Source organism: Notolepis coatsorum (assembly GCF_963971535.1).
Source record: "Notolepis coatsorum genome assembly, chromosome: 1".
Taxonomy (NCBI): domain Eukaryota; kingdom Metazoa; phylum Chordata; class Actinopteri; order Aulopiformes; family Paralepididae; genus Notolepis; species Notolepis coatsorum.
This window is the reverse complement of record NC_140165.1, coordinates 193,429,374-193,456,496: the sequence shown is the minus strand read 5'-3', so window position 1 is coordinate 193,456,496 and position 27,123 is coordinate 193,429,374. Positions and strand designations below refer to the sequence as shown.

Genomic DNA, 27,123 nt, shown 5'->3' with positions numbered 1-27,123 from the left:
AACTCTGACCAAGGCCTGCCTCCATGCTCTCATCCCCCACCTCACTGCACTCTTCAATTAGTCACTATCCCAAGGCCACGTTTCCTCTATCTACAAACTCGCCGCTGTCACCCCTGTTCTTAAAAAGTCCACCCTTGACCCATCCAACCTCTCCAATTACCGCCCTATCGCCAAGTTATCATTTCTCTCCAAAACCCTAGAGCGCATTGCCGCCTCCCAACTCCACTCCCATCTCCAGTCCAACAACCGCTATGAACCCCTTCAGTCTGGCTTCCGTCCATCTCAAGCACCGAAACCGCCCTGGTCAAAGTTATCAACGATCTCTTCATCTCTGCTGATTCCAGTGCCCTCAACATCCTGATTCTACTCGACCTTAGTGCAGCCTTTGACACAGTGTGTCACTCCATCCTCCTCCAAAGGCTGTACCAACTGGGTGTTGAGGGCACTGCACTCGATTGGTTCACCTCCTACCTCACCGACTGTTAATCTCCCTCTCCGGTCACACCTCTCCCTCCTCCGTTATGCAGGGGGTCCCCCAAGGCTCAGTCCTCGGCCCCCTGCTCTTCATCTGCTACATACTCCCCCATGGTCACATCATCCGCAAATTCAACCTCGACTTCCACTGCTACGCTGACGACACTTACTACATTAGCCCAAAATCCTCCCATAACCCACCCCTCAGTCACATCGAGTCCTGCTTATCAGAAATCAAATCCTGGCTGACCCACAACCTCCTCAAACCCAACAGTGACAAGACCGAACTATTCCTCATTGGCACCAAATCCACCCTCAGCAAATCCGGACCCATCACACTCACTATCGAAGACTCAACCATCAGCCCCTCCCCCCTGGTTTGCAACATCAGTGTCATCCTGGATCCCACCCTCTCATTCGACCCCCATGTTCGCTCCATCATCAAAACCTCATACTTCCACCTCCGCAACATCGCCAAAATTAGACACTGCCTCTCCCCCCCGCTGCTGAATCCCTCATCCACGCCTTCATTTCCTCCCGCCTAGACTACTGCAACTCCCTTCTCACCGGCATCACCTCCCGCTCCCTCCATAGACTCCAGATGGTTCAGAACTCTGCTGCTCGCCTGCTCACTAACACTCGGTCCTGTGACCACATCACTCCTTCGACAAGCTCTGTCCCCTCGTTGAGAAACCTGCCCGCTGTTCCCCACCCAGTCCATGGCTGACGGATGCAGTGAGAGAACAAAGACAGGTCCTGGGAGCGGCTGAGAGGAAGTATAGAAAGTCACGCCTCACTGCTGACATTGACACATATCACAACCTCTTGTTAACATTCTCCAAAACCATTACTAATGCCAAAGCTTCTTTCACCATAGGATCAAGGCCTCTGCCAAGAACCTTCGCAAACTGCATGCTACCTCATTCCCCCCCACCCCCTCCTCCCTCATCTTTCTCTGCCGAAGACTTTGCGATCTTCTTTGAGGAAAAAGTGGAGAACATCCGCAGCTCCTTCTCCCAACCCCCACTCATTCCAAATACTGAATCGAGAACCTCATCCTTCACTCTGTCATCTTTCTCTCCCATTACAGAAGCCGAGACCCTGACACTGGTAACGTCGAACCATCCGACTACATGCCAGAGACTCGCCATCTTTAAATCCTGACTCAAAACCTACCTATTCTCCCAAGCATTCAACCTTCCCTACCTATAACCACCCTCCTTCAACCTACCACCTCCCTTTCCCTACCTTCTCTCCGTCTCCTAGCCCCTCCCTCCCCTCGGTTTCCCTTACTTACTTCCCTGATTGTCTTCCCTACTGGCTTCTGTATTTGTATCTGTTTGTTACTCATGGTTTTATGTTGTGTATTCATACTGTTTCCCTGTGGTTCTATGTTTCTCTGTTCTTTGTTTTGCCTATTATCAGCATCTTTGGGTCATTGAAAAGCGATATAAATAAAATTTATTATTATTATTATATTATTATTATAATCTAAAGCTCCATCAGTTTCTGTGGAGTGGCCAGTCCGGACGCCTGACTGATTAGGGTCTAGGAGGTCATTCTGTAAGAGATAGAGCACGTTCAAGTGTTTTAGAAAGGAAGGAGAGAAGAGAGACAGGACGATAGTTGCCTATGACAGTGGGGTTCAGGGTTGGTTTTTTTATGAGCGGTGTGACTCTGGCTTGTTTTAGGGAGGTAGGGACCACCCCCGAGTTGAGGGAGGAGTTGATGGTTGCAGTTAGGAATGGGAGGATGTCTGGTGCTATGGTCTGGAGGAGTTGGGAGGGTAACTGATCCAGCTGGCATGTAGTCGGGCGGTTCGACGTTACCAGTGCCAGGGTCTCAGCTTCTGTAATGGGAGAGAAAGATGACAGAGTGAAGGATGAGGTTCTCGATTCAGTATTTGGAATGGGTGGGGGTTGGGAGAAGGAGCTGCGGATGTTCTCCACTCAAAGAAGATCGCAAAGTCTTCGGCAGAGAGAGATGATGGGGAGAGGGTGGGGGGGGGGGGTGAGGAGGGAGGACATGGTAGCATGCAGTTTGCGAAGGTTCTTGGCAGAGGCTTCGATCCTATGGTGAAAGAAAGAAGCGTTGGCAGTAGTAATGGTTTTGGAGAATGTTAACGAGAGGTTGTGATATGTGGCGATGTCGGCAGTGAGGCGTGACTTTCTATACTTCCTCTCAGCCGCTCTCAGGACCTGTCTTTATTCTCTCACTGCATCCGTCAGCCATGGACTGGGTGGGGAACGGCGGGCAGGTTTCTCAACGAGGGGACAGCTTGTTGAAGGAGGTTGCGAGGGCTGAGAGGAGGATGGAGGTTGCCGTCTCTGGGGGAGAGCAGAGAAGGTGTCACTCAAAGGTAGAGCGGATAGTATTTCAGAGGAGAGGGTGGAGGGCGATAGTGGACTTGTTTCATCTGTGTGTTCTGTCCACAGCTGTTCCGTCTTACTTGTTTCTGTGTGTGTTCTGTTCACAGCTGTTCCGTCGTGCGTTGGTCCGCATGCTTGAGTCTCAGGACCTGGACTGTGTGTTTCTGGAGACTTATATGAACCCATGCAGACGACAGCACATGGTGCTAGAATGTATCCCCCTGCCAAGAGAACTGGGAGACATGGCCCCCATATACTTTAAGGTGTGTGTGTGTGTGTGTGTGTGTGTGTGTGTGTGTGTGTGTGTGTGTGTGTGTGTGTGTGTGTGTGTGTGTGTGTGTGTGTGTGTGTGTGTGTGTGTGTGTGTGTGTGTGTGTGTGTGTGTGTGTGTGTGTGTGTGTGTGTGTGTGTGTGTGTGTGTGTGTGTGTGTGCAATCAAAAATGTAATAAGCGATCTACCTGTATGTGTGTGTATGCAATCTACCTGTGTGTGTGTGTGTACATGTCCCAAATATACTGATACATTAAAGGCCAACTAAACACATGGTCATTTTGCTCCCCCCTAGTGGTTGATATGTTCGATCTGCTGCATACTCTGCCCCCTAGTGGTTGATATGTTCGACCTGCTGCACACTCTGCCCCCCTCTGATAGTACAGATTGTGGCGGGGAAGAGTGTGCAGCAGGTTGAACATATCAAAATTACCATGTGTTTAGTTGCTCTTTAAAACTAAACAATATTATTATATTATTGTCCATCTCATAATGGCATTTGGCCAAATTGTGTGTGTGTGTGTTGTGTGTGTGTAGAAAGCTATCATGGAGAGCGATGAGGAGTGGTCCATGAATAAGAAGTTGGTCGACCTCTCATCTAAAGATGTCCGCCAAGCTGTAAGTTTCATAACTTCTTTCATAGCAGTAACATTTCTCTGTTAACCCTCTAAAAGCCTACATCGACAAAGGTTTGTCCTGGATATATAGTGTTATATTTTTGCCAATTCTGAGCTTATTCTTTGAGTCAGTATAAAGTGTTATACCTTTTATGATTCAGGGGAAACTACCCCTTATTCCTGGTGCGGTGTGAAGTCACCACCATACGTTTCCTTTGTGTGAGCATTAGGGCCCGGCTGTCACTAACTGTTATTTTGTTATCAATTAATCTGTTGATTATTTTATCGATTAGTCGATTAATCTAAACCATTAACCACATAACGTGCACCGGGACGTATACGTCCCGACGTGCCTGTGCGCGGAACGCGTGAAAGTCACGGCACTTTGAGAGCGTCTAGCGGCTCGCAGCGGCATTTTTCGCTGAACATATAATTACAGTTTGAAAGATCTATTTGTTGCCGTTCGAACGCCACCTCACTCGACCAAATCCGTGCCACGTTTCTCGAGTTACATGACGATATATCAGGCGAGCGTCTTTTTATACGCCGCGCGTCAGATGACCACCCCGGACTCCCGACGCTCCAGAACTGTCCATCATCCGCTGATGACGAAAATGATTGGTCTGAGTTGTAGCCAGAGTGTATCTTTCCAATGATGCCCCACGGGGGGGGGGGGGGTGCGAATAAGGGATCTAGGTGAAAGTTGATGAGCGAAAAAAACAGAAGTGAATCACACTTCAGAATGAATGGCCGTGGGGCGGCTAGGTGGTGCAGTGGGCAAGGCGCTCACCACCAATGCAGGAGACGCTGGGTTCGAGCCCAGCTCTCCGCATTGCTATCAGCTTGGCTGGTCGTTCATACTAATACAATTGGCAGTATTAGGGGGTGGGAAGCTGATGGGTGGGAATCGGACGTTGTGGACAGCGACTCCTACAGGTCGGTTGGTGCGCCTGCGCAGCAGAATCAAGAAGCGACGGGGGGCGGCGTGTCCCTCCCACGCAGACCCCCGACGCTGAGAGATCGCGCTGTGCAGGTGAAAAGATGCGACGGCTGCTTCCTCGAGTACCGGAGGGGACACGTGATGTAAGGCTTCGTCCACATTGCAGCCGGCTTGTGGGAGGCATGGCCTAACAGAGTAGAATTGGACGATAAGAAATTGGGATGGGAGAAAAAAAATTGAAAATGGGAGAAAAAGTAGATACAAAAAATAATGAATGGCCGTGGATCAGGAAATGGATTTTGTAGAGCTTTTTTTTTGTCACTGGCTTTACCCGGATCTCTCTCAAAGACCCATTTCTGAACGGATTTTTATCAAATTTGGACCTATAAGACTTCAGGCTATGGATCTGCGGTGTTATACCTATTTTAATTTAATTAAAAAAATGTAACCACTACAGAAAAATGTGAGTACCGGTACTCAAGTTCAACTCAAGTTCAGACCTCTGTTACTCTATTTCATTAGCACTAAAAGTGATTTTCCTTGGGGCGCTCTAGTAGCACACCATGTAACGCGCTGCGTCGCGAAACGGCCGACCCGGGTTCGACTCCCCGACCCGGCGTCCTTTACCGAATGTCTTCCCCTGCTCTGTCTCCCATTTCCTCCTCTTCCTCTCTCTCTACCAGACTGCCCGGTCTACCAATAAAAATCTACAAAAACATATTTAAAAGAAGGAAAAAAAAGTGATTTTCCTTTTTTGCATTAGTAACTTCAGAATGTTATGGGCTGGTAATCGAAAAAAATATAAGGTCTGCCGTGTACTTTGGGCGCACGCCTCACATATCGGCATGTAACTCGAGAACCGCTGAAAGGGCAATCGACAGGCAACAAATAGGGCTTTAATTCTTTTTGTATTTTATTTTTTTATAATTTTTTAAACAAACATAAACAAACATGACAACATAAAATTAGATATACAAGCATTAATTAACAGTGCACATCCAATGAAATCACCATTTAGATAAATGTCTTATACAAGATATACCCCTAATACCTGCTATCTATTACCCTACACACATAATGCTCTTGCTCGCACCCCCCCCCCCCCCCCTGGACCCCCCAATGGATAATCCATCCATTATCATTCACTCCTAACCAGACCCTACCATTATATGCTAGCTTTTATTCTCTCCACCACTTCTAACCACATTTTCATTTTGGATTCATTAAGACCCAAAATTCTTGCTGTAGATATTTCTAGATAAATCACATCGAGATATGTAAGAATCCAGACCTTCCGGCACATTTTTTCCGGTTGAAACCATCGTGATGCTATCAGCTTTTTAGCCACTGTGATACCAGATAAAACCAATCTCTTTAGCTGTATAGATACTGCATACTCAAAAACATCATTCAGCAGTAATACTAGGGCTTATAATAGGGCTTTAATTCTATATATATATTGTATAAAAAAATGCAGACCCAAGCCGCGAGAGGTCGGCAACGTGGCGCATCGCACCGGTGGGCAAATCGTCCTCAAGAGGGGCCGGGCCGTTGCCAGTTAAGTGGTTATGGTTTTTAACCGCGATGGGCATACAGGAATGGCGAGGATATAAACTTTATATTATAAAGCATGTTAGACGCATTTATTGGACCCGTTGCTCACAAGAGTTTACATAGAAACAGCGCGACTCACAAGAGGAGTTATCACAGGCTGTAGAACGCAGGGCTGAAGAGCTGCCATCGCGTCTAAAATGTAATGTGGGGGTATCAGGCTCAGCCCCTCCCTTCCAGCTGGAGTGAAACATGGAAGTTATCAAATGCGAGCGAAACACGCACTGTGACTGTCGAGTCCTGGCTCTAGGCAGAATCACGAATAGTGTTTTTTTTTTTTTTTTTTTTGTATCTTTCTTCCCCTCCTTTTTCCCGATTTCTCTCCCATCCCACCCTTCCTGGTTGTTGCGTACTCAACCCTCGCTGAGCAGGCGCCCCGACCGAACTGTAGGGGTCGCTGTCCACAACGCCCAGGACCCACCCTTCAGCTTCCCACCCCCTGATACAGCCAATTGTATCAGCGTGAGAGGACAGCCAAGCTGATAGCAACGCCGGGAGCTGGATTCGAACAGGCGAATCCTAGTGTCTCCCGGTGTTGGTGACGAACGTAATCTCCGTGCGCCACCTGCCCCCCCTTACGAATAGTGGTTTAAGAGAAGTTATTTATATTTTGAATGTGATTCACTGCACATTAGTTAGATTAAACGTTGCGCATGTTATGACTTTGAACGTCTGCCATTTCCACTGCAAAAGGCACATACAATTAACAATACGATGCGTCAATCGTGAATATGCAAGTTGACGAAATGTAATCGTCGTCTAGGGCGATGAATTGTGACAGCCCTAGTGAGCATACAATATTTTACATGAAAAACAATCAGTGAAAATACCTTGTGTTTAGTTGAATAACTCCATAGTTTAACAGGGAATTACTGTTTTCTCAACCTGGAAAGTTCTATTCAGGTGTTTTGAACCTCCATGTGAAATATGGTGCAAATACACATTTTCCTCAGTGAGTGACAGATGTGTGTGTGTGTGTGTCTCTCTCTCGCTCTCTCTCTGGCTCTCTCTCTCGCTCTCTCTCTCTCTCTCGCTCTCTCTCTCTCTCTCTCTCTCTCTCTCTCTCTTGCTCTCGCTCTCTCTCTCTCTCTCTCTCTCACACAGATCCCTAGGGGCTTGCCGTACTTTGCTGTGGACTTCGGTCTCCAGGGAGGTTTTGCTCACGTCATTGAGAACGAACAGAAGTTCCCTCACTACTTTGGCAAGGTCAGCATTTAATATTGGTTCTAAAACAATAGGACTGCTGAACATGTAATACTGCTTATAAAACAATATGATTAATTAACATTTAATACTGGTTCTTTTTTTTTATCATGTTGTTTTTATTTTCTTTGTTTTACATGAAATATATATATTTTTACAACACACACACAATACAACACACAATACAATAATAATAATAATAATAATAATAATAATAATAATAATAATAATAATAATAATAATAATAATAATAATAATAATAATAATAATAATAATAGACAGGACTTCACAGGACAATAATAATACTAACAATAACAATAATGACAATAGAATAACAAAAATAATAAATACAGATGCAAAAATCTAAATTTAAATTATATTATTACAGACACCACAAAAGACATTTCCTCCCCCACTCCTACCCCAGGACCCCTGGACCCCCCAGGACCAACACACCAACCCTGCTCCGCTGCTAGATAGTGGCTTTAACTTTCTCTGCTGCAGAGACCCACAGCTCAATGCTGGCCTGTCCAACCCCAATCACACGTGCAGTAGAGATTTCCATATAAATTACATCCAGTAGTGTCAGAGACCAATTAATCATTGTGAGTTTCTCAGGTTGTTTCCACCTCATGGCTATCAGCTTCTTGGCTGCAGTGACACCCGCCAGAATGATTATTTTCTGTTGTATGGATGCCGGTAGTAATGATATATCATTTAGGAGTAGTGTTGCTGCTGTCAGTGGGATTGTCAAGTTACATTATGTTTGAAAGTTTAGTTGTTAACCTCTTCTTTTTTTTTTCTGATCTTTCCCCCCCTTCTTTTTCCGTTTTTCTCCCCTCCCAATGTTAGTCGTTATGCCAATTCCCAATCCCCTTCCTGGTCGTTGTGCACTCTACCCCCCTACCGTCGGTCTGGGAGGGCGGAGACTATCACATGCTTCCTCTGACACATGTGTACCCAGCCCACCACTTCTTTTCACCTGGCAGCGCGGACTCTCACTGGGAGAGTGTAACGTGTGGAAGGTCACATTACATCCCTCCAGATCCTTCCCTCGCTGTGCAGGCGCCCCGACCGAACTGTAGGAGTCGCTGTTTACAACGACCCGGACCCACCCACCGGCTTCCCTCCCGCTGACTCTGCCAATCGAGCCAGTATGACGGCCGGCCAAGCCGGAGGCACCGCTGACAGCCGGATTCGATACCAGTGTCTCTTGCGTTAGTGACAAGCGCTTAGTCCGCTGCGCCACCCAGCCACCCAGTTGTTAACCTCTTAACACTTTATGCACCAGCCGGTCTAGCCATCTTTGTACTCAGTGTGCCAGCGCTGTAAAGGATAGAGATTTTCACTGTGCGTCACTGTGTTTGCAGGGCTCTATCTATATTCTATATTTTAGCTATGGAGACAATACTATGGCTCATTTGACATTAACTATCCATCGTTCAACATGTGAAAAAGAATGAATTGATGTCCATCTGGTCCCGGACATAATTTGGCACAACTTATGGATCGAGTGTGCTAGATGCGTTTCAAGTTGCTTGGGTGAAGCAATATTTCGAACACTGGGAATACATTCCCTGAGGTCCATAGATGTCCCTAGATATCAAGAACATGCAAATGGCCCTTGTAGAAGTGGAGCAATCTTCCATTTACTTTGGTATGTACTTTGAGGCGAATTTTCTGAAGATATGGCTTAAGAGGTTAACCTTCAAATTAATATTTGATACTGGTTCTAAAACAATAAGACTACTTAATATTTAATACCGGTTCTAAAACAATAAGACTAATTAACATTTAATACCGGTTCTAAAACAATAAGACTAATTAACATGTAAATGGTAAATGGCTGCATTTATATAGCGCTTTTTTTATCCAACGCGCTTTACAATTTGTTCCTCACATTTTACCCACTCACTCACACATTCACACACTAATGGAGGAGGAGCGGGAATCGAACCGCGAACCTCCGGATTACCAGACGACTGCTCTACCTCCAGAGCCACCGTCACCCCATATGTAATACTGGTTCTAAAACAATTAGACAAATGAACATTTGGTACTGGTTCTAAAACAATAAGATTAATTAACATGTAATACTGGTTCTAAAACAATGACACTAATTAACATGTAATACTGGTTCTAAAACAATAAGACTACTTAACATTTGATGTACGTTTTATTAATATAGGGTCACACGGCCGGGAATCGGGGCTGAACACTGGGAAAGACCATTTATTAGATAGTACCCCTTGGAATTAAAATTTAGAAGGTTGAACTCTGTTTTCTTTTCTCTTGTCTGTATAATTGTTAGTCTGTATTATTATTATTGTTTTTGTTATTTTCTTGTAAAGTTCTATGTACTGTGATTGTGGTTAATGTGTTGTCTTGTTTCATGTGAATAATAATAAAAAATTTGATCAAAAAAAAAAGACTACTTAACATTTAATAATGTTTCTAATTAAAACAATTAGACAAATTAACAGTTGATACTGGTTCTACAACAATAAGACTAATTAACATGTAATACTGGTTCTAAAACAATAAGACTAATTAACATGTAATACTGGTTCTAAAACAACACCAATTAACATTTAATTCTGGTTCTAAAACAATAAGACTACTTAACATTTAATAATGTTCTAAAACAATACGACTAATTAACATTTAATACTGGTTCCCAGGCCCCTCTGAACTCTGACCTGTATTTTAATTGAGCGTGAGCTTTCTAGTAGTTTGATCTCTGACCTGTGGTTGCTAGGAGGTGGTTGGGGGCATGCTGGACCTGGAGCCTCGTCGCTGGAGGAAGCCAATCAGAGAGAGCTTTGACGACCAGAGGAAGAAAGTCCTGCTGTTCGCTCAGTGGTGGAAACCCTACGACTGTACTAAGAACCCCTGATGACACACACATACACACCCACAGAGAGACACACACACTGACACATGCACACACACACACCCATAGAGACACACACACCTTTATTTTTTTATCCACTTTTCTCCTTTTTCAGTTTTTTCTCCCATCCCAATTTAGTCGTGCCAATTCCCCCCCTCCCCTGTCTTGATCGTTGCTCGCATGTGCCCCCCACTGATCGGTCATAGGGAGGGTTGAAGAATCTAACGCATGTCCCCTCCGATACATGCGGAGTCAGCCAGCCACTTCTTTTCACCTGCCAGCGCAGACTCTCATTGGTGAGGTGTAACGTGTGGGAGGCTCACACTACCCTCGACATCTCCTGTCCTTGCTGTGCAGGCGCCCTGACCGACCTGTAGGAGTCGCTGTTTACAACGACCAGATTACCACCCATCGACTCCGCTGAATCTGCCAATTGAGTCAGTATGACGGCCGGGCCGGCCGGCCCAAGCCGGAGGCAACGCTGACAGCCGGATTCGATACCGGTGTCTCACGCGTTGGTGACGAGCGCTTAGACCGCTGCGCCACCCAGCCGCCCCGACACACACACCCTTCAAAATGTTATGTGCACTTGTCATGTTTAATGAATCAGACAATATTTGTAATGTTTAAAACATTTTAATAAAATCTGACAATAAAGAATTATATTGGTTGTATTATTAGTCTCTCTCTCTCCCTCCCTCCCTTTATCTCTGCCCCTCCCTTTCTCTCTCTCTTTCTATCCTTCCTCTCTTTCTCTAAAGAGATATGGATGAGGGAGGGATGACAGAGAGGTCTGGATGGAGGATGGGATGAGTGAGGGAGCTGGATGGAGGAGGGGATGAGAGGTCTGGATGGAGGAGGGGATGAGTGAGATAGATCTGGATGAGGAAGGGATGAGAGAGATCTGGATGGAGGAGGGGATGAGAGAGATCTGGATGAGGAGTGGATGAGTGAGATATATCTGGATGAGGGGGGATGAGAGAGATCTGGATGGAGGGGATGTTTTTTAAGGCCTGATGGCACCATTCCCAGGTGCTCCAGATGATCACTGATGCCTCCTCCCAACTCCACCTACCAAGCACATGCACCTAGGAGGAATGGTGGTGTTGATAGCAGTGGTCACTAGCTTACCTGTAGATGCACTTAGATAGAGGTAAGACTGCTGAAACATGACAAGTTCTACTTCTAGTTCTTTTAAACTGTCCTCTATAGATTTCTGAATGTATCTTAAAAACTGACCTCTGGATGTTTGAATGTCTTACACTGACCTCTATAGATGTATCTTAAAGTCGCCTCTATGTCTCTTAAACTGGCTGTTGGAGCCATTCTGTTGTGTTCTTAGTTTATCTATTATTTATTTACATTTGTTTTTTGTACCTCTGTAGTCATATAGTTAGATATATACTGTATCTTCTATTGTATATTTTATAGTAGTGTATATAGGACTCATTACCTTTCATTTGTAAGCTTAGCATTGTATTGTATTTTATCTTAGTACTTTTTATCATGTCTATTTTATTCTATTATTATTTGTATTTTTTTGCACAATCAAAGCGGGCGTGGCCACCTTCATTTCACTATTATGTCTTATGTATGTGACGAATAAATCTCTTGAATCTTGAAATATAACCCATCTGCTGTTTTCACCTCCACACACATACCTACTGTTTACTGAGAGAGAGGGGGGCGGGTCGAGATGAAGGGAGCGACAGAAAGAGACAGAAACAGATAAAAGAGTAGGATGAAGTGACGGAGAGAAGGGGGGAGAGAGCGGGGGGGGGGGGGGGGGGGGGTTCATAAACAAGCGGGCATGATCATGATCATTGTCAAATAAAAAACGTGTAATTAATTGATCTGCAGCTGAAAAGGGCTAATATATGCGTTGATCATTTCTCTGTGAGATTAGATTGGCTGACATGTGACTTTTTGTAACTTTATTCTCGCCTAGGTCTACTTTATTTCTCAGCCTCTAGGCTGAAACCTGTCATCTGTGCCGATAAGCAAGACATGGTAAATTACAGATCAAGTTTCTTTATTAGTTGTCATACAGAAGTACAGAATACTTTTATACAAAATGCTTCTTTCTGTTAAGCTCCAGAGACTGTGCTAGACAAAAATAGATAAGTATAAAATAAAAGAAGTAGAGCAAGTAAAAAATAGAAGTCACGTACGTAGACACAAGTGTTCCGTATGTACATATGTACAACGTTCAATGCAGAGTAGAAGTAACTGAGTTACCATACAATATACTAATATACAATATACTATATAGTGCAAAGCAGAAATGGGATGAGGTACAATTTAGGTACAATTTACAGTAAGGTGTAATGAGTTATGGGTTGTAGTGCAAATTCTTTACCAATAAATATAAAGTGTGTTTAGGTGTTCTAAAGTGTGTAAAGTGGGTGCTGCAGTGAGTTGTTTGTTTAAAGTGAGTATGTGCGTGTGGATGTGTGTGCTGTGAGTGCATTTGATGGTTGTTACATAGTGTTATTGTTCGTTGAGCATCCTGATGGCCTGGGGATAGAAGCTTCTTCTGAGTCTTTCTGTGCTTGCCATGAGACTCCGGTATCGCTTGCCTGACTGCAGCAGTTCAAAGAGGCAGTTGTTTGGGTGGAAGGGAGAGGAAGAGGAAGAGGAAGCTCAACAAATCATGTTAAACCCAGATTCGGCTCAAACAAGGGACAAAACACGTTTTGCAATTATGCCACAACAATGTGGAACGCCCTACCCAAAGCGGTAAAGGAATGTGAATCCCTGCCCACATTCAAAACCGCTCTTAAAGAGCACCTACGGGAGGCTGCAATTCGAAACTAGCCACCGTAAATGCCCAAAACCCCCACCACCTCCTAATAGACAGTCTCCTCCCCACCGCATGTATATATCCCCCCCCCCCCCCCCCCCCCCCGCCGTATGTATATTTCTCTCCCACCCACCCACCCCCTCCTAATGTACAGTCCCCTCCCCATCATATGTATATACTCTGTCAGGATCTAGGGATAACAGTACTGTATATTTGAATACCGTTTGTCACAAATGTATCAGTGCTAAATACCTATATGTCCCTATGCCATAAATGTCATGTATGTTGTGTATGTCATAAATGTCTATGAATTGAAAATGGGTGACCCTGATGGAAACAAGACTAACGTCTTTCTCAGGTCTGCATCCCCTTAACAAAAGACCTTTAAGCCTCCTCGGAACCGATATCAAACTGTACTCTAAGGTATTAGCCATCAGATTACAAAAGCATATGACGTCTTTAGTTCATCCGGACCAAACTGGCTTCATAAGAGGCCGCCTGATCACTGATAACATAAGACGAATACTGCACGTACTAGATGCCGACAAGGATGACACCATACCTAAGGCGATGCTGTCCCTGGATGCTATGAAAGCCTTTGACAGGCTGGAATGGTCGTATCTATGGGCAGTATTAGAAAGGATGTGGTTAGGAAAAGGATTCATTGATATGATTAAAGTATTATACAAAGACCCATCGGCCATGATTACAACAGGCACAATCATCTCCAAAATCTTTCCGGTATCGCGCTCTGCCAGACAGGGTTGCCCTCTTAGTCCCGGACTATTCAATCTATCATTAGAGCCTTTAGCACAATATATAAGACAATCCCAATCCATAGAACCAATCGCAATAAAGGGCACACAACAAAAAATGTGTTTATAATTATGCGGACGACGTAATATTGTTCATGCAAAACCCCAACACCACATTGCCTCATCTGCTCAAGTTGATTGAGAACTTTGGTGATTTATCGGGATTTAAGATAAATTGGCCGAAGTCGGCTTTCCTTCCACTTAACACCCCTGCAAAAAAGATATAACCCTCCCAGGAGAGATACCGATGGTAAAACATTTTAGATGCTTGGGAGTGGAAATATTCCCCACCATAAGACAAACGGTGAAGCACAATTACACAAAAATCCAAAACAAAATCAAAGACGACCTTGATAGATGGGCAAAACTTAAAAACACAGTACAAGCACTACATATCAATAGTTAAGATGGATGTACTACCTAGAATCAACTTCTTCAGTTCAATGCTACCGTTACCCCCTCCAGAGGGTTACTGGAAAAGATTACACTCCTCCACATACAAATTTATTTGGAATAACAAACCACCACGTATAAAAAGATCCACCGCACAGAGAAATAAAGCAGATGGTGGCATGGCATTTCCAGATTTTTTCCAATATTTTAAGGCGTACACATTAAGACCATTGACAACATGGTTTGATCCCCAAGCATTAGTATCCTGGAGAAAATTAGAAGAAAACATAGTAGCCCCACATAGACTGAAGGACATAGCATACACTAAACTACCAATCAAGCACTGAACGGAAATTTGGCCCCATAATTACTCATGCGATCCGGATATGGCGTGAATCACAAAAAAAAAATCCTAACCCACATAAATGGCACAATCATACTCCCTTATTCAATAACAATGCACTCTTAATTGAAAAACGACCTATAAGATTCCCTATATGGGAAGAGCAAGGCATACACTCATTAGGGGATGTTTTTAACAAACAGGGTTTTTGTGGTGATAAAGAAATACGCAAAAAATTTAATCTCACCAAGTCCACATGGCTTTTTTACATACAGTTACAGCTATGTTTGAAGTCTCACGGTGTTCCATTAGACATACCAATTGAACACCACAGATTCCACAAATTCTTCTATGAAAGAGAGACATCGAGAGGTTTTGTTTCAGATTTTTATCATCAATTACTAACGTCCTCGTATGAAACCCTCCAACTAGACTCTGTCTGGAGGAGGGATATACCAGACCTGGAAAATGACTTTGATTGGCAAGGAGCCTGGGCAAATGTCCGACTTACATCAAGGAACCCGGATCATCAACAAATCAATCTTAACTATATTCACAGGACATACTTGACTCCTATAAGACTGTGCAGAATGGGGCTTAAACAAGACTCCAAATGCTCCCAATGTACAAATGGGGACGAAGGGACATTTATGCACATGTATTGGGACTGCCCACCAGTTAAGGCATTCTGGAAAGATGTGACCCAACAACTATCAAAACTTGTATCTTGGAATATACCTGTACACCCCTCGGTATTACTATTGAATGATGTTTTTGAGTTTGCAGTAAATCCACAGCTAAAGAGATTGGTTTTATCGGGTATCACAGTAGCTAAAAAGCTGATGGCATCACGCTGGTTTCAACCGGAAAAAATGTGCCGGAAAGTTTGGTTTCTTACATATCTCGATGTGATTTATCAAGAAATATCTACAGCAAGAATTATGGGTCTCAATGAATCCAAAATGTCAATGTGGTTAGAAGTGGTGGAGAGAATAAAAGCTAGCTTATAATGGTAGTGTCTGGTTAGGTGCGAGGGATAGTGGAGGTACTTCCCAAGGTGGGGTCCGGGAGGGGGGGGTTCGAGCTGGAGCATATGTGTGTAGGTTTTTAGATGACAGGTATTAGGGGTATATCTTATACAAGACAATTAACTAAAATGTGATCTCATTGGATGTGCTCTGACAATTAATGCTTGTATATCTTATCATGTGTTGTCATGTTTGTTTATGTGTTTGTTTAAAAAATAATAAAAAAAAAAAATACAAAAAAAAAACAATTGTATGTATTGAGCCGTACTGTATTGTACCCATTCTGCAATATGTTAAATAAAGTTTTCATTCATTCATTGATAATTCTCTTGGCCTTACCCATGCACCGCTTGTTGTAAATGTTCTGGAGAGTGGGAAGCCCCTCTCCAATTGTGCGTTCGGCTGAACGAGCCACTCTCTGTAGTCTGCTACGGTCTTGTGCGGTGCTATTCCCAAACCAGGAGGTGATATTGCCAGTCAGGATGCTCTCTATTGTGCATGAGTAGAAGTTCTTAAGGATCTTCTGACTGACTTAGAACTTCCTTAGGCGCCTGAGGAAGTAGAGGCGTTGCCGTGCCTTCTTCACGACACTGTCAATGTGTGGTCCATGTCAAGTCCTCGGATATGTGGACTCCGAGGTACTTGAAACTGTTCACTCTCAACCGGTGCCCCGTCGATGCTGAGGGGGCTGTAGTCCCTGACCCCCGACCTCCTGAAGTCCACAATCATCTCTTTTGTTTTGCTGACATTCAGGGAGAGGCAGTTCTCCTGACACCACTGCGACAGATTCTCTACCTCTTCCAGGTAGGCCCTCTCGTCGTTGGCAGAGATCAGGCCCACCACTACTGTGTCATCAGCTAATTTGATGATTGTGTTGTTGTTCCGCTGTGCCACACAATCATGTGTGTACAGGGAGTAGAGGAGGGGACTCAGAACACAGCCCTGGGGGGCCCCTATGTTGAGCGTGATGGATGAGGAGGTGCAATTGCCTGCTCTTACCACCTGGGTTCTACCCGTCAGGAAGTCCAAGACCCACTGGCAGAGGTCATAGTTCAAGCCCAGGTCCCTAAGCTTGGCTATGAGTTTGGAGGGGACTATGGTATTGAATGCTGAGCTGTAGTCGATGAACAGCATTTCCCCTGCCTCTTGTCCAGGTGTGATGCTGCTGTGTGCAGCACATGGGCTATGGCGTCCTCCGTGGACCTGTTGGGGCGATATGCAAATTGCAGGTGGTCCAGGTTGATGGGGAGGGAGGAACAGATGTAGCCCTTCACTAGCTTCTCAAAGCACTTCATGGCTATGGAGGTGAGAGCTACAGGGCGGTAGTCGTTGAGGCAAGCGGGCGTAGATTTTTTGGGTACAGGGATAATGGTGGACTTCTTCAGACAGGTGGGGATGACAGCCTGTTCTAAGGACAGGTTAAATATGTCAGTGAATACCGGGGCCAGTTGGTCGGCACAGACTTTTAGGACGCGGCCAGGGATGCCACGCGGTCCGCTTGAAGCCTTTTTACAACGCATCCGCATTTCCGGGTTCCCGTTTTGCGCTCTGATTGGCCAGGTCATGTGACATGAGCGCCAATCGTGGGACGGCAAGTTTCTACACTGGTTAAGCTTAGGCACTCTTTCGAAGTTGGTTAAGGTTAGAGTTTGTCTTAGAGCGTGACGGCAAGTTCTTTCGCCGGTTAAGCTTAGGCACTCTTTCGAAGTTGGTTAAGGTTAGAGTTTGTCTTAGAGCATGGCGATAGAACGCCAGGTAGTTTGCAGGCTGTTCGACGCGGAAATGGGCAAACACGCTATTGGGCGCACATGTCACATGACCTGGCCAATCAGAGCGCCGGAAACGCGGAATGTGTTGTAAAAAGGCTACACGCGTCCGGTCCTCCTGCCTTCCTGATATTCACTTTCTTAAAGGTCCTCCTCACCTCATGTTCTGTTATCCTGAACACTGAATCTCCATCAGCAGCGCCCCCCCCCCCTCCATTGCAGTGGTTTGTAGGCTGGTGTTGTTATTCACAGCCTCAAACCTCGCATAGAAGGTATTGAGATCATTTGCTAAGGAGATGTCACTGTTCAGTCCACGGGCCTAACTACTACTTCATAACTTTACATGCAGTGCTTTGGATAATTGATCTGAAATAATTATATAGATTGAAAGCAGTTAAAACCATCCGACCTACCTTTAAACTTGTGAAAGTCCCGTTTTATTCACAATTGTACCCTGATAATCAGCGTATAATACATCCGTAGTCCAACCAGCACGTTCTAGAGACCAGCAGCCCTCAGCATCTCTCCCTCTCTCCTCCGAGGGATCCCTCCGCACCTCTCTCCTCAGCCACCGCCCGCACTCCTGCTACTTATCAAGCGACACGCCCAGATGAGCTAATCACCCATGTAGTACAGTAAATGGATAAATGTAGTTATAGAGACATTAGACCATTACAGCTGCACCAGGGCAGAGAAGGAGGCCCTCCACAGAGTGGTCAAGGCTGCAAGGAGGATCACTGGAGCTAGCCTCCCAGATATCTCCAGTCTTCACCTCCTGCTGCCTACGTCGTGTGAATAACATCTTACAGGACCAGTACCACCCAGCACACCATCTTTTTCAACTGCTGCCCTCTGGTCGAAGGTATAGATCCATCCAGTCCGGAACTAGCAGACTGACCAACAGCCTCTATCCACGGGCTGTCAGGCTGCTCAACGATCAACATCAACTTGCCGCCCCACACCCCCCGTCCCCAACCCCCGGTGACATAACTCCCACTTCTCCATTACAACAATAACTGTGAACCGGACTTGCATTGCTGCACTATACACTATTTCATCCATTGCAAATCAACGCCCCCCCTCCATCCATTAACTCAACTGGACTGTCACTGTAATATTTATTTATTTATTTGCACTAGCACTATTGCACTTGGGACATTGATGGTATGTTATTATTATTGAGGACATTGATACTATATTATTATTAGACATTATTATTTTGCACATGCTATATTTTATGTTTGTATGCCAGTGGTGATGCTCCAAACTAAATTTCGTTGTACCAGTAATGACAATAAAGATTCTATTCTATTACAAAGCTGCCGATTTTTTATTTTCAGTCAAATAAACGTTAGGTTATGACTATAACCAAGTTCTGTTAGTATAGCGACGCTCGGCGTCACTCTCTGCACTGTCCTCGCACACGTGCACTGAATAAAGACCACAATGTACCTTTAATCCCAATATTTGTCTGACCACACCCCTATCAGTTTACCCATATAAGCAGGGGTGGGGCCACCCACTCGCCTCCTTCCCAAGCTTTCACCACAAGGCGAGATCAAGGGCTGCAGCGGCGTCGGACGCAGAGCGTCGCTATACTAACAGAACTTGGTTATAGTCATAACCTAACGTTCTGTATCGTATAGCTCTCGCTCGGCGTCACTCTCTGCACAAGGGAGGCCGAGCGAGAGCCATCGGCCGACAAATACACCCCGCTGAAAGCCCCCCACAACCATCAGAACAGGGAGGGCCGAGCCCCCCTGACCCCCCCTAATGGAGGGCACCCCCCCTATTGGGGGCTTCACGGGAGGGCGACGGACCCGACCGTGCGAAGAGGCACTCAAGCAACTCAACGCACAGGGTGAGCAGACCGTGGCTTGACCCCACGACTACACACACGCACAACCCGCATGCCACCCGGGAACGAACGGAGGGAACAACCTCGTTACTGCCCCCAGAATCACGGGGTCAAGGGCAAACCCAACCCCGTGGCAAGGCCGTAGCAGCGGAGCGTGAAGGAAGACCCAGACCCACCAAAGGGACTGGACCCCCTGGAACGGGGGCCCGGAGAAGTCCATGATGCCAGCATCAAGACCACACCAGGTGGGCACTTAGTGACCCCGCCCCCCACATCGCCAGCGTATTCGGACAAAGGCCCCTCAGCCGAGCCGGCCCTGTCCCCCCAATAGTACACTGCCTGGCACACTGACCCTGCAGAACAGGCAGTCAGCATGGCCGTAAGCACACAAAAAAGGTTAACCAACGGAAGCAGGCAGCGCACCGGGGAAAAACCAGGCAACAGGCTGTTAACCCTAGCCTGGAGACTGCGGACGAGACAGGCGCCAGAGGGGACAGCTGAACACAGCCGCCCCGGCGGAAGGGGCGTATGCTGGCGTTGTTGCATGACCAAGCCTCCATTTAAAAAACCCCACCCAGAGGGGTTGAGGCAGAGAAGGCTGACACGATTGGCAGACGTCATGAACGTGCAGGGGCACCCTCAACCGGGTAACCCGGGAGTTGACACTGCTCCAACACACCAGGGAATCAACCACCTTGGTGTTACCCAATGCGGTGGTTGTTCCTATAACCCCTCAAGAAAAAACTCCAAAACACACCTGCGGGTATACACCGGCTATACCGCAGTACAAGTGTTTCAGTTTTCAAAAAAGGGTTAACCCAGGCCTACGGGTCGACGAAACATGACTTCGGACCGGGCCCGGCGATACGGGAAGCACAGGGTCACCAGAGGAGGTCAAAGACCACCCCAACAGGCCCCTCTACGCCATGCGTGAGAGAGGAGCGAAAAAGAATGGAGAACCAGCCCCAAGCACACCGTACTTGGTATTCCCAGGCGGTCTCCCAACCAAGTACTAACCAGGACCAACCTGTGTAGCGGCCGAGATCTGACGAGATCGAGCGTGTACAGGTTGGCATGGCCGTAAGCCATTACGACAGTGCTGAGTAAAAAATTTACCCAACCAGGGTCTCCATAGTGCTTAACCCTGTGACACCCGGACCGACCTGGCATTTTTCCCCCTGAAAAAAGCCCAAGTCCCTCAGGGTACCAGAACAGCAGATCTGCATCCCCGGCGGACAACGGGTTCAACTGATCCGGACCAGCGTGACCAGAACCAGTCCCGTGCCCTAACCACGCCGACATGCCTACTCCAGGAGAAGGGGCAGATATGCGTGTTGATCTTAAACATGAAAAGAAGGCGCCACCCAGACGTTCGGGCGAACCGCGCCCGGTGGCCCACCCCCAGGGCGTGAGACCCCTCTACACAGGGCTGTACGTTAACTTTTTTTGCACATAGCACTGGTGCTACAGAGGTTGATAGTTTTGTAGCACAGGCCAAAATCTTGTAGCACGAGTATAAAACGTCTCTAAAATCTCTAAAAACAACCACAAGTAGTGCAGTTCATTACTTAAATAGGTATGTGACTGGCAAGGGACATGAATCTTGCATACAGGGCACACAAAATCCAAACTTTAACAAGAAATGCTTTTAGACAAATTCTCTCTTTAATTGCCCATAATGTAAAACAAAAAGAACAAGGACATAACCATATAACCGATATGAAGCAGTCCGAGACCAGGCAGCGCTGGTGTGGACTCAGATTACAGGGAAAGCTAGAAACCAACCTAGAAACACCTATAAACCAACATAACAAATAGATATAATGCATACAAACACCTGTACATATTTGTGGAACCAAATAAATAAATGTATTATTATTATTATTATTATTATTATTATTATTATTATTATTATTATTATTATTATTATTATTATTATTATTATTATTATTATTATTCGTGTGTGTGTGTGTGCGTGCGTGTGTGTGTGTGCACTGCACACGTGTCACAGTTCCAGCATCATGTCTGCTGGCCACTTTTTCAGATCCACACACACACACACACACACACACACACACACACACACTATTGCATTAATCAGAACTAAGTACAAGGAACTCTGCATGAATGAAAAGGGCTTTATAAATTAAATTAATTATTATTATTATTATTATTACCTTATTTGCATATTGTCTCGTTATTAGATAGATAGATTGATTGATAGATAGATAATTAATACTTTATTGATCCCGGAGGGGAATTTAAGTAGCCATACGATGGAGTTCTTTTTACAAAGTAAAATTAGCGGCTTAAATTTAGTGAATAGCATTTCTTCCTTGGCGATGCAATATGTCACATTCATCTTAAACTTTACCTCACGGAGATCAGCATCATCCGCTCTGGTCGTGTTTAGTCAGCGAGTGCAAGAGGGTGCCGGCCCGCTCAGGAGTTTATTTAGCGTTGAAGGCATCCTGGGCAAGAACGTGTCGATGGGACGTATTGTGTTTATTAATGTTATCCCTTTTTAGGATATTGTTACCCGCGACATAGGGATTCTCTGATCGGATCTTTTCCGGAGTCTCCCGGCACCAGTGACAGAATAATAATAGCTGTGCTTCCTCATTAAAAAATATCCACGGAAAATCATTTTCCCACTCTGCGTTATATCTGTACATCTTGTTAATCTTCTCCTTTTGTCTCGTTTCTATTAACGGTGGTCCCTCTCGGGCTCGTTTGGGGTTTTGATTTTGTACTTCTTTTGTTGGATTTAATACCTTAAAAAAGCGCTTCATCTTGTCGAAGTCACCCAGTCAGTGTACATTGAGCTCGCAATTTAGTCGCGGGGATATTGTTCGCTAGGGATTATGGGATTTGGTGTTTGATTATGGACTCTAGGCGAGACGGGACATTGTTTTTAATCGCACAAGACTACAAGTACCAAGTGGATAGCGTGGCGCTGTGGTCCATTCAATTTACCGTCACACTTTCTTTTTTTTTGCTTGCGCCACGGGCCATCGCACCAGTGCTACTAAAGTCAATTCATTCATCGCACAGACTGACGTCAGTGTCGCACGTGCGCTATATATATCGCACTGTACAGGCCTGCCTCTACATATGTTCAGATCCATTCCGTCATCATCCCCCAGATATGAACGAGAATCCGTCGATAACCAAACCAGGTCGTCGGATTTGGTCGTCGGAAGAGGAAAAACCTCCATCCCAGTTGCTTTATAAAAACGCTGTTTTAACCTCAAGCAACCAAGGCGTGCCAGTCAGTCGCCTGTTTACAGAACACCCCGAGCTAGCACTATACGTGCGTCGGGACACACCCACATCAATGAACAGGTTATTTAGACCTGTCATTGAATCCCCAAGGCGCCCAGGGGAACGACAAGAGGGGTGTGACACTTCCTAACTCCAACTCTTTTTAATAGAAAAGCAGGAAGCACCAACAGTATGTATCCCAGTCTACACAGCCGGGGGTAAACATTTTTTCACATTTTTACATCCCACCACCCTCCCATAGGAAGGAGACGGGAATCCCCAGAGAGACTTCCCACGCGAGCTGTACAGATTGAAAAGAATATATTGCACCTTGAGCCATGTAAAAAATTGGTTTTAGGGCTCTCCGGGGAGGAGGCACTGAACCCATACACACTCAATAATCGAATTGAATCGAATACATACACAATAGAGTAGGACTCCTTCTTGAGGGTCCACTCACCTTGACAATCTGAGGAGGAGGCTCTGTACTCTGAAGGAGGCTCCCTCACATGGAAGGAGGAGTCCCAACTCACAGAAGGCCCGAATAGGAGCTTGGTGAGGAGGAGCCCTGACCACCCCCAGAAACAGATCCATCACATGGACCTGAACAGCACACGGAAGTCCTACCAACAGAGACGCGCACGGTGACGTACTCTATGGCGGGGGAATTTCTGCGGTGCACACGCCCAATATTCCAGGCCGTGGGACCAGGAAACTCCCTCCCCCCCTCACCCTGTAACGTGCCGAACCGCAACGTGACAGGAACCTTGAAGGACAGGTGGGTTTACCCCTGACCAACAGAAAAAAGGGGGAGGAAAGGTTACCAGTTAACCCCTTTACAACCCCACACCCATGATACGATGTAATGACAAAAAGAGAGTATGACACAGTCATAGTCAGCTCTATGAAACGTCTGACAGCTTCACACAGCGCATGAGCTAACCTGCTATCTGATTTTTACTAAGGAAAAAACACAGAATAGAGAGGGCTCTCCAAGAGCCCCGGTCCCAAACTTACACATGTGCTTCTGTGGCCAGTCCAACCCAGTTGTAGGTCACATGACACACACAACCCATCATCACCTACAAAAAATGGCAAAAACACTCTACAGAGGAACGCCGTTTTTCATAATGAGAGAATACATAATTCTCGATTAGTATCGGCCACAGCACACACGAAAGCGACCAAACAATTTTTTCTTTTAGGAAAATAACGTTTCTCCAGCAGTTTTAGCACAACCTCAGCAATCAAGCTAAGGGTTACATCGTATCCCTACCACACAGTGACACAATGTAGTGCAACAACATGTCTGAAAGGAGGATGAAGAAGTCCCCAGGGAAACGGGGGGAAACACAATCCTCCTACTTTACCCTTAATACGGCCAGTTAAAACAGGAAAACCTGTTAATATGTGAACACACTGTTCATTGTCATTACAGGCTGAGAAAAGAATCATTCTTTACTCATTTGTCACTAAGCATAGCTTTATAGGTTAGTTAACCCCCTTAGTTGTGAGTACACGGTACATATAAACACACATGATGTTTCTCAACACAACAAACCAGATCATTTTCACATCTGTAACAACAACCCGATTTGCATGGAGAAGCTAAATACCAGTGACAAGACAATTCACACACAACTTGTGTCGTATCCTAAATGTAGTGCAGCAACACTCGTTTTGGAAAACATCGTTATTTACAAAACATTTAGAAGGGAAAGCCAGAAGAAGTGTATAAGGTCTGGCCAAACCTTGCCTACCCGGAGCGTAGATCAACGAAGTGCAGTCTCAAGGCACCGTAGTAAACACAGCCGTTCTGTGTTGCCGACCCGGCCAGCGTCGCCGCTCCAACCCGTCGCTACGGTCCCCTTTGTTGACGCCTTGCCGTCCTGGCTCAGGGCAGGGTCGACGAACATCCTCTGTCAAAGATGACGTTGTAGTCAAGAGTGTTTAAAACATGTTATAATAAAAGCACGTTCAACAGAGTAGCATTAAGCTAACGGCCGCTCCAACCGTCGGTCGCTACCGCCCCTGCCCGCGAGACGCCGAGCGAACGGCGCACGCGACCAGAGGGGAGCTTCGAATCCCCCCCCGCCTCTCCCGTGAGGGAGAGGGGAGTTGGGAACCGCGGCGGCGCGCGAGGGGCCGGAGCCACCCCGCGCTGGGCCTCGGCCGATAGCAGCAAGCTAACGTTTCCTAGCCTAGCCAGGTAGGCCACCTAGTGATCACAGCAGGCTAGCGCCGCAGCTAACAGCTGACTGGCTAACAGTAGGCCACCACTAGCACGTAAGCTAAGCAGCGACAGCAGCAAGCTAATGTTTCCTAGCCTAGCCAGGTAGGCCACCTAGTGATCACAGCAGGCTAGCGCCGCAGCTAACAGCTGACTGGCTAACAGTAGGCCACCACTAGCACGTAAGCTAAGCAGCTATCACCTGAACTTGTACACAATGATATAACACTCACCCAGACAGGCCGCCGTTCTGAAACCCTCCTCACTTTTTAAGAGAAAAGAGAAACAAGATGTCAACAGTTTTACAACGGTGATTTTACCAACACCCGACGGAGCCAGCACAATACCAACTGGCCTGTGTAGCTGACTTTGAACACAGATCTTCCGCTAATGAACATCTATGCCCATATCTCCTCGTGAGGGAATACTCTCATTTGGATATGAAAGATGGGGCCTAACACGGTGACAGAGAGACATCCACTCGTCCAGAAAACACAGGGATCACCAGTGTTAATGGTCGTGGCCCACTAGTTAAACTATAATGGGCTTCAGACCAAGGTCTTCTGTCGCCTAGGAGGCTGAACAAAGGACCCTAGTCTGGGGCCGGTTTTCATAAACATTGTCAACTAGCCCCCATAGCACTAACAGACAAGTGGAGCTTGCCAGCAAACATAACTCACCAAACCTGGAACCCACCGCTCCTCACAACAGCGGCGTGTCCTACAGCCCAGCTATGTCTTTACCGCAACCAGCACACAGCAAGGACTGCAGTTGGAAAAGCATGTAGCGGCGCGAACTCCCAATACGAAAACCGGTGGAGGATTTTTAGAATGATCATCATCTTCCAGACACTCCAGTACGAAGACAATATCGCCGTATTTTCTCGAAAATAGTGAGAGAGAAAATAAAGATATGATGTCAACGTATCCTTGTTTTCCAACTCTTCTCCTACCATCACATCACTTCAAGTGGGGATCTACCGAGGCACTTCCTTGTGGTGAAAGCGAGAAGGAGGCGAGTGGGTGGCCCCACCCCTGCTTATATGGGTAAGCTGATAGGGGTGTGGTCAGACAAATATTGGGATTAAAGGTACATTGTGGTCTTTATTCAGTGCGCGTGCACGTGTGCGAGGACAGTGCAGAGAGTGACGCCGAGCGAGAGCTATACGATACAGAACTAGTGATATTGTGTTTTATCTTTTCTTTATCCAAGTTATTCACAAGTAAAATAAACAAGTGATATTGTGTTTTATCTTTTTTTTATCTAAATTATTCACAAGTTAAATAAGTGATATTGTTTTATCTTCTTTTTATCTAAATTATTCACACAAGTAAAATAAATAAATGATAATTGCGTTTTATATTTTTTTATCTAAGTATAAATAAGCGGTATTGTGATTTATCTTTTCTTTATCAAAGTTATTCTCAAGTCAAATAAACACGTGATATTGTTTTATCTTCTGCGGCACGGTGTTGTAGTGGTTAACGCTGTCGCCTCACAGCAAGAAGGTCCTGGGTTCGATTCCCGCTTGGACCAGGTTGCCAGGTGGGGTAACTCCCAGGCCCCTCTGTGCTCGCAAAGGTTTCCCCTCCAGAAAGGAGATAAACCCAATGGAAAAACATGCAGAACAGATGGCTAACACTGTCGTGTCCCTGACGAAGACGGACAGGAGCACTTGGATTGGTCCCCGGGGCACGGCCCACACCGCAGCCGATGTCTGCTCCCGGCTGCTCTTGGGGGGAAGGACGACGGGATGGGTCAAGTGCAGAGAGGCCTTTCATTGGCAACCCAATGCCTTTGTGTGTGTGTTCCTGTGTGTCACCCATCTCGCATGTGTGTTCATCTGCATGACAAATAAAGATGTATTCTTCTTTATAAGTATAAATAAGTGATAAATAATTGTGTTTTATCTTTTCTTTTCTTTCACTCTATTTGCCTCAGTTCCTAAATCCGCTATCCACAACAGCTTCAGCTAAATCATCTGGGGTCAAGGACTACAGCCCCCTCAGCATCGACGGGGCACCGGTTGAGAGAGTGAACAGCTTTAAGTACCTCGGAGCCTACATATCCGAGGACTTGACATGGACCACACACATTGACAGTGTTGTGAAGAAGGCACAACAACGCCTCTACTTCCTCAGGCGCCTAAGGAAGTTCCAAGTCAGTCAGAAGATCCTTAAGAACTTCTACTCATGTACAATAGAGAGCATCCTGACCGGCAACATCACCTCCTGGTTTGGGAATA

At 45.8% G+C, this 27,123-nt stretch overlaps 1 protein-coding gene across 1 annotated transcript in view; it reads left to right on the top strand.

Moving 5' to 3' along the window:
- The window catches only part of cwf19l2 (CWF19 like cell cycle control factor 2), a gene marked incomplete at its 5' end in the record, with an annotated part of 149,647 nt that extends 138,627 nt beyond the window's left edge, over positions 1 to 11,020 (top strand). The window contains 4 exons of the mRNA XM_084308552.1: positions 2,951 to 3,106; positions 3,652 to 3,732; positions 7,387 to 7,488; positions 10,244 to 11,020. Of these exons, the coding sequence (XP_084164678.1) occupies positions 2,951 to 3,106; positions 3,652 to 3,732; positions 7,387 to 7,488; positions 10,244 to 10,381 (477 nt within the window). The 3' untranslated portion in view covers positions 10,382 to 11,020. The remainder of the gene's footprint in view (positions 1 to 2,950; positions 3,107 to 3,651; positions 3,733 to 7,386; positions 7,489 to 10,243) is intronic.
- Between the last annotated feature and the right edge of the window lie 16,103 nt (positions 11,021 to 27,123).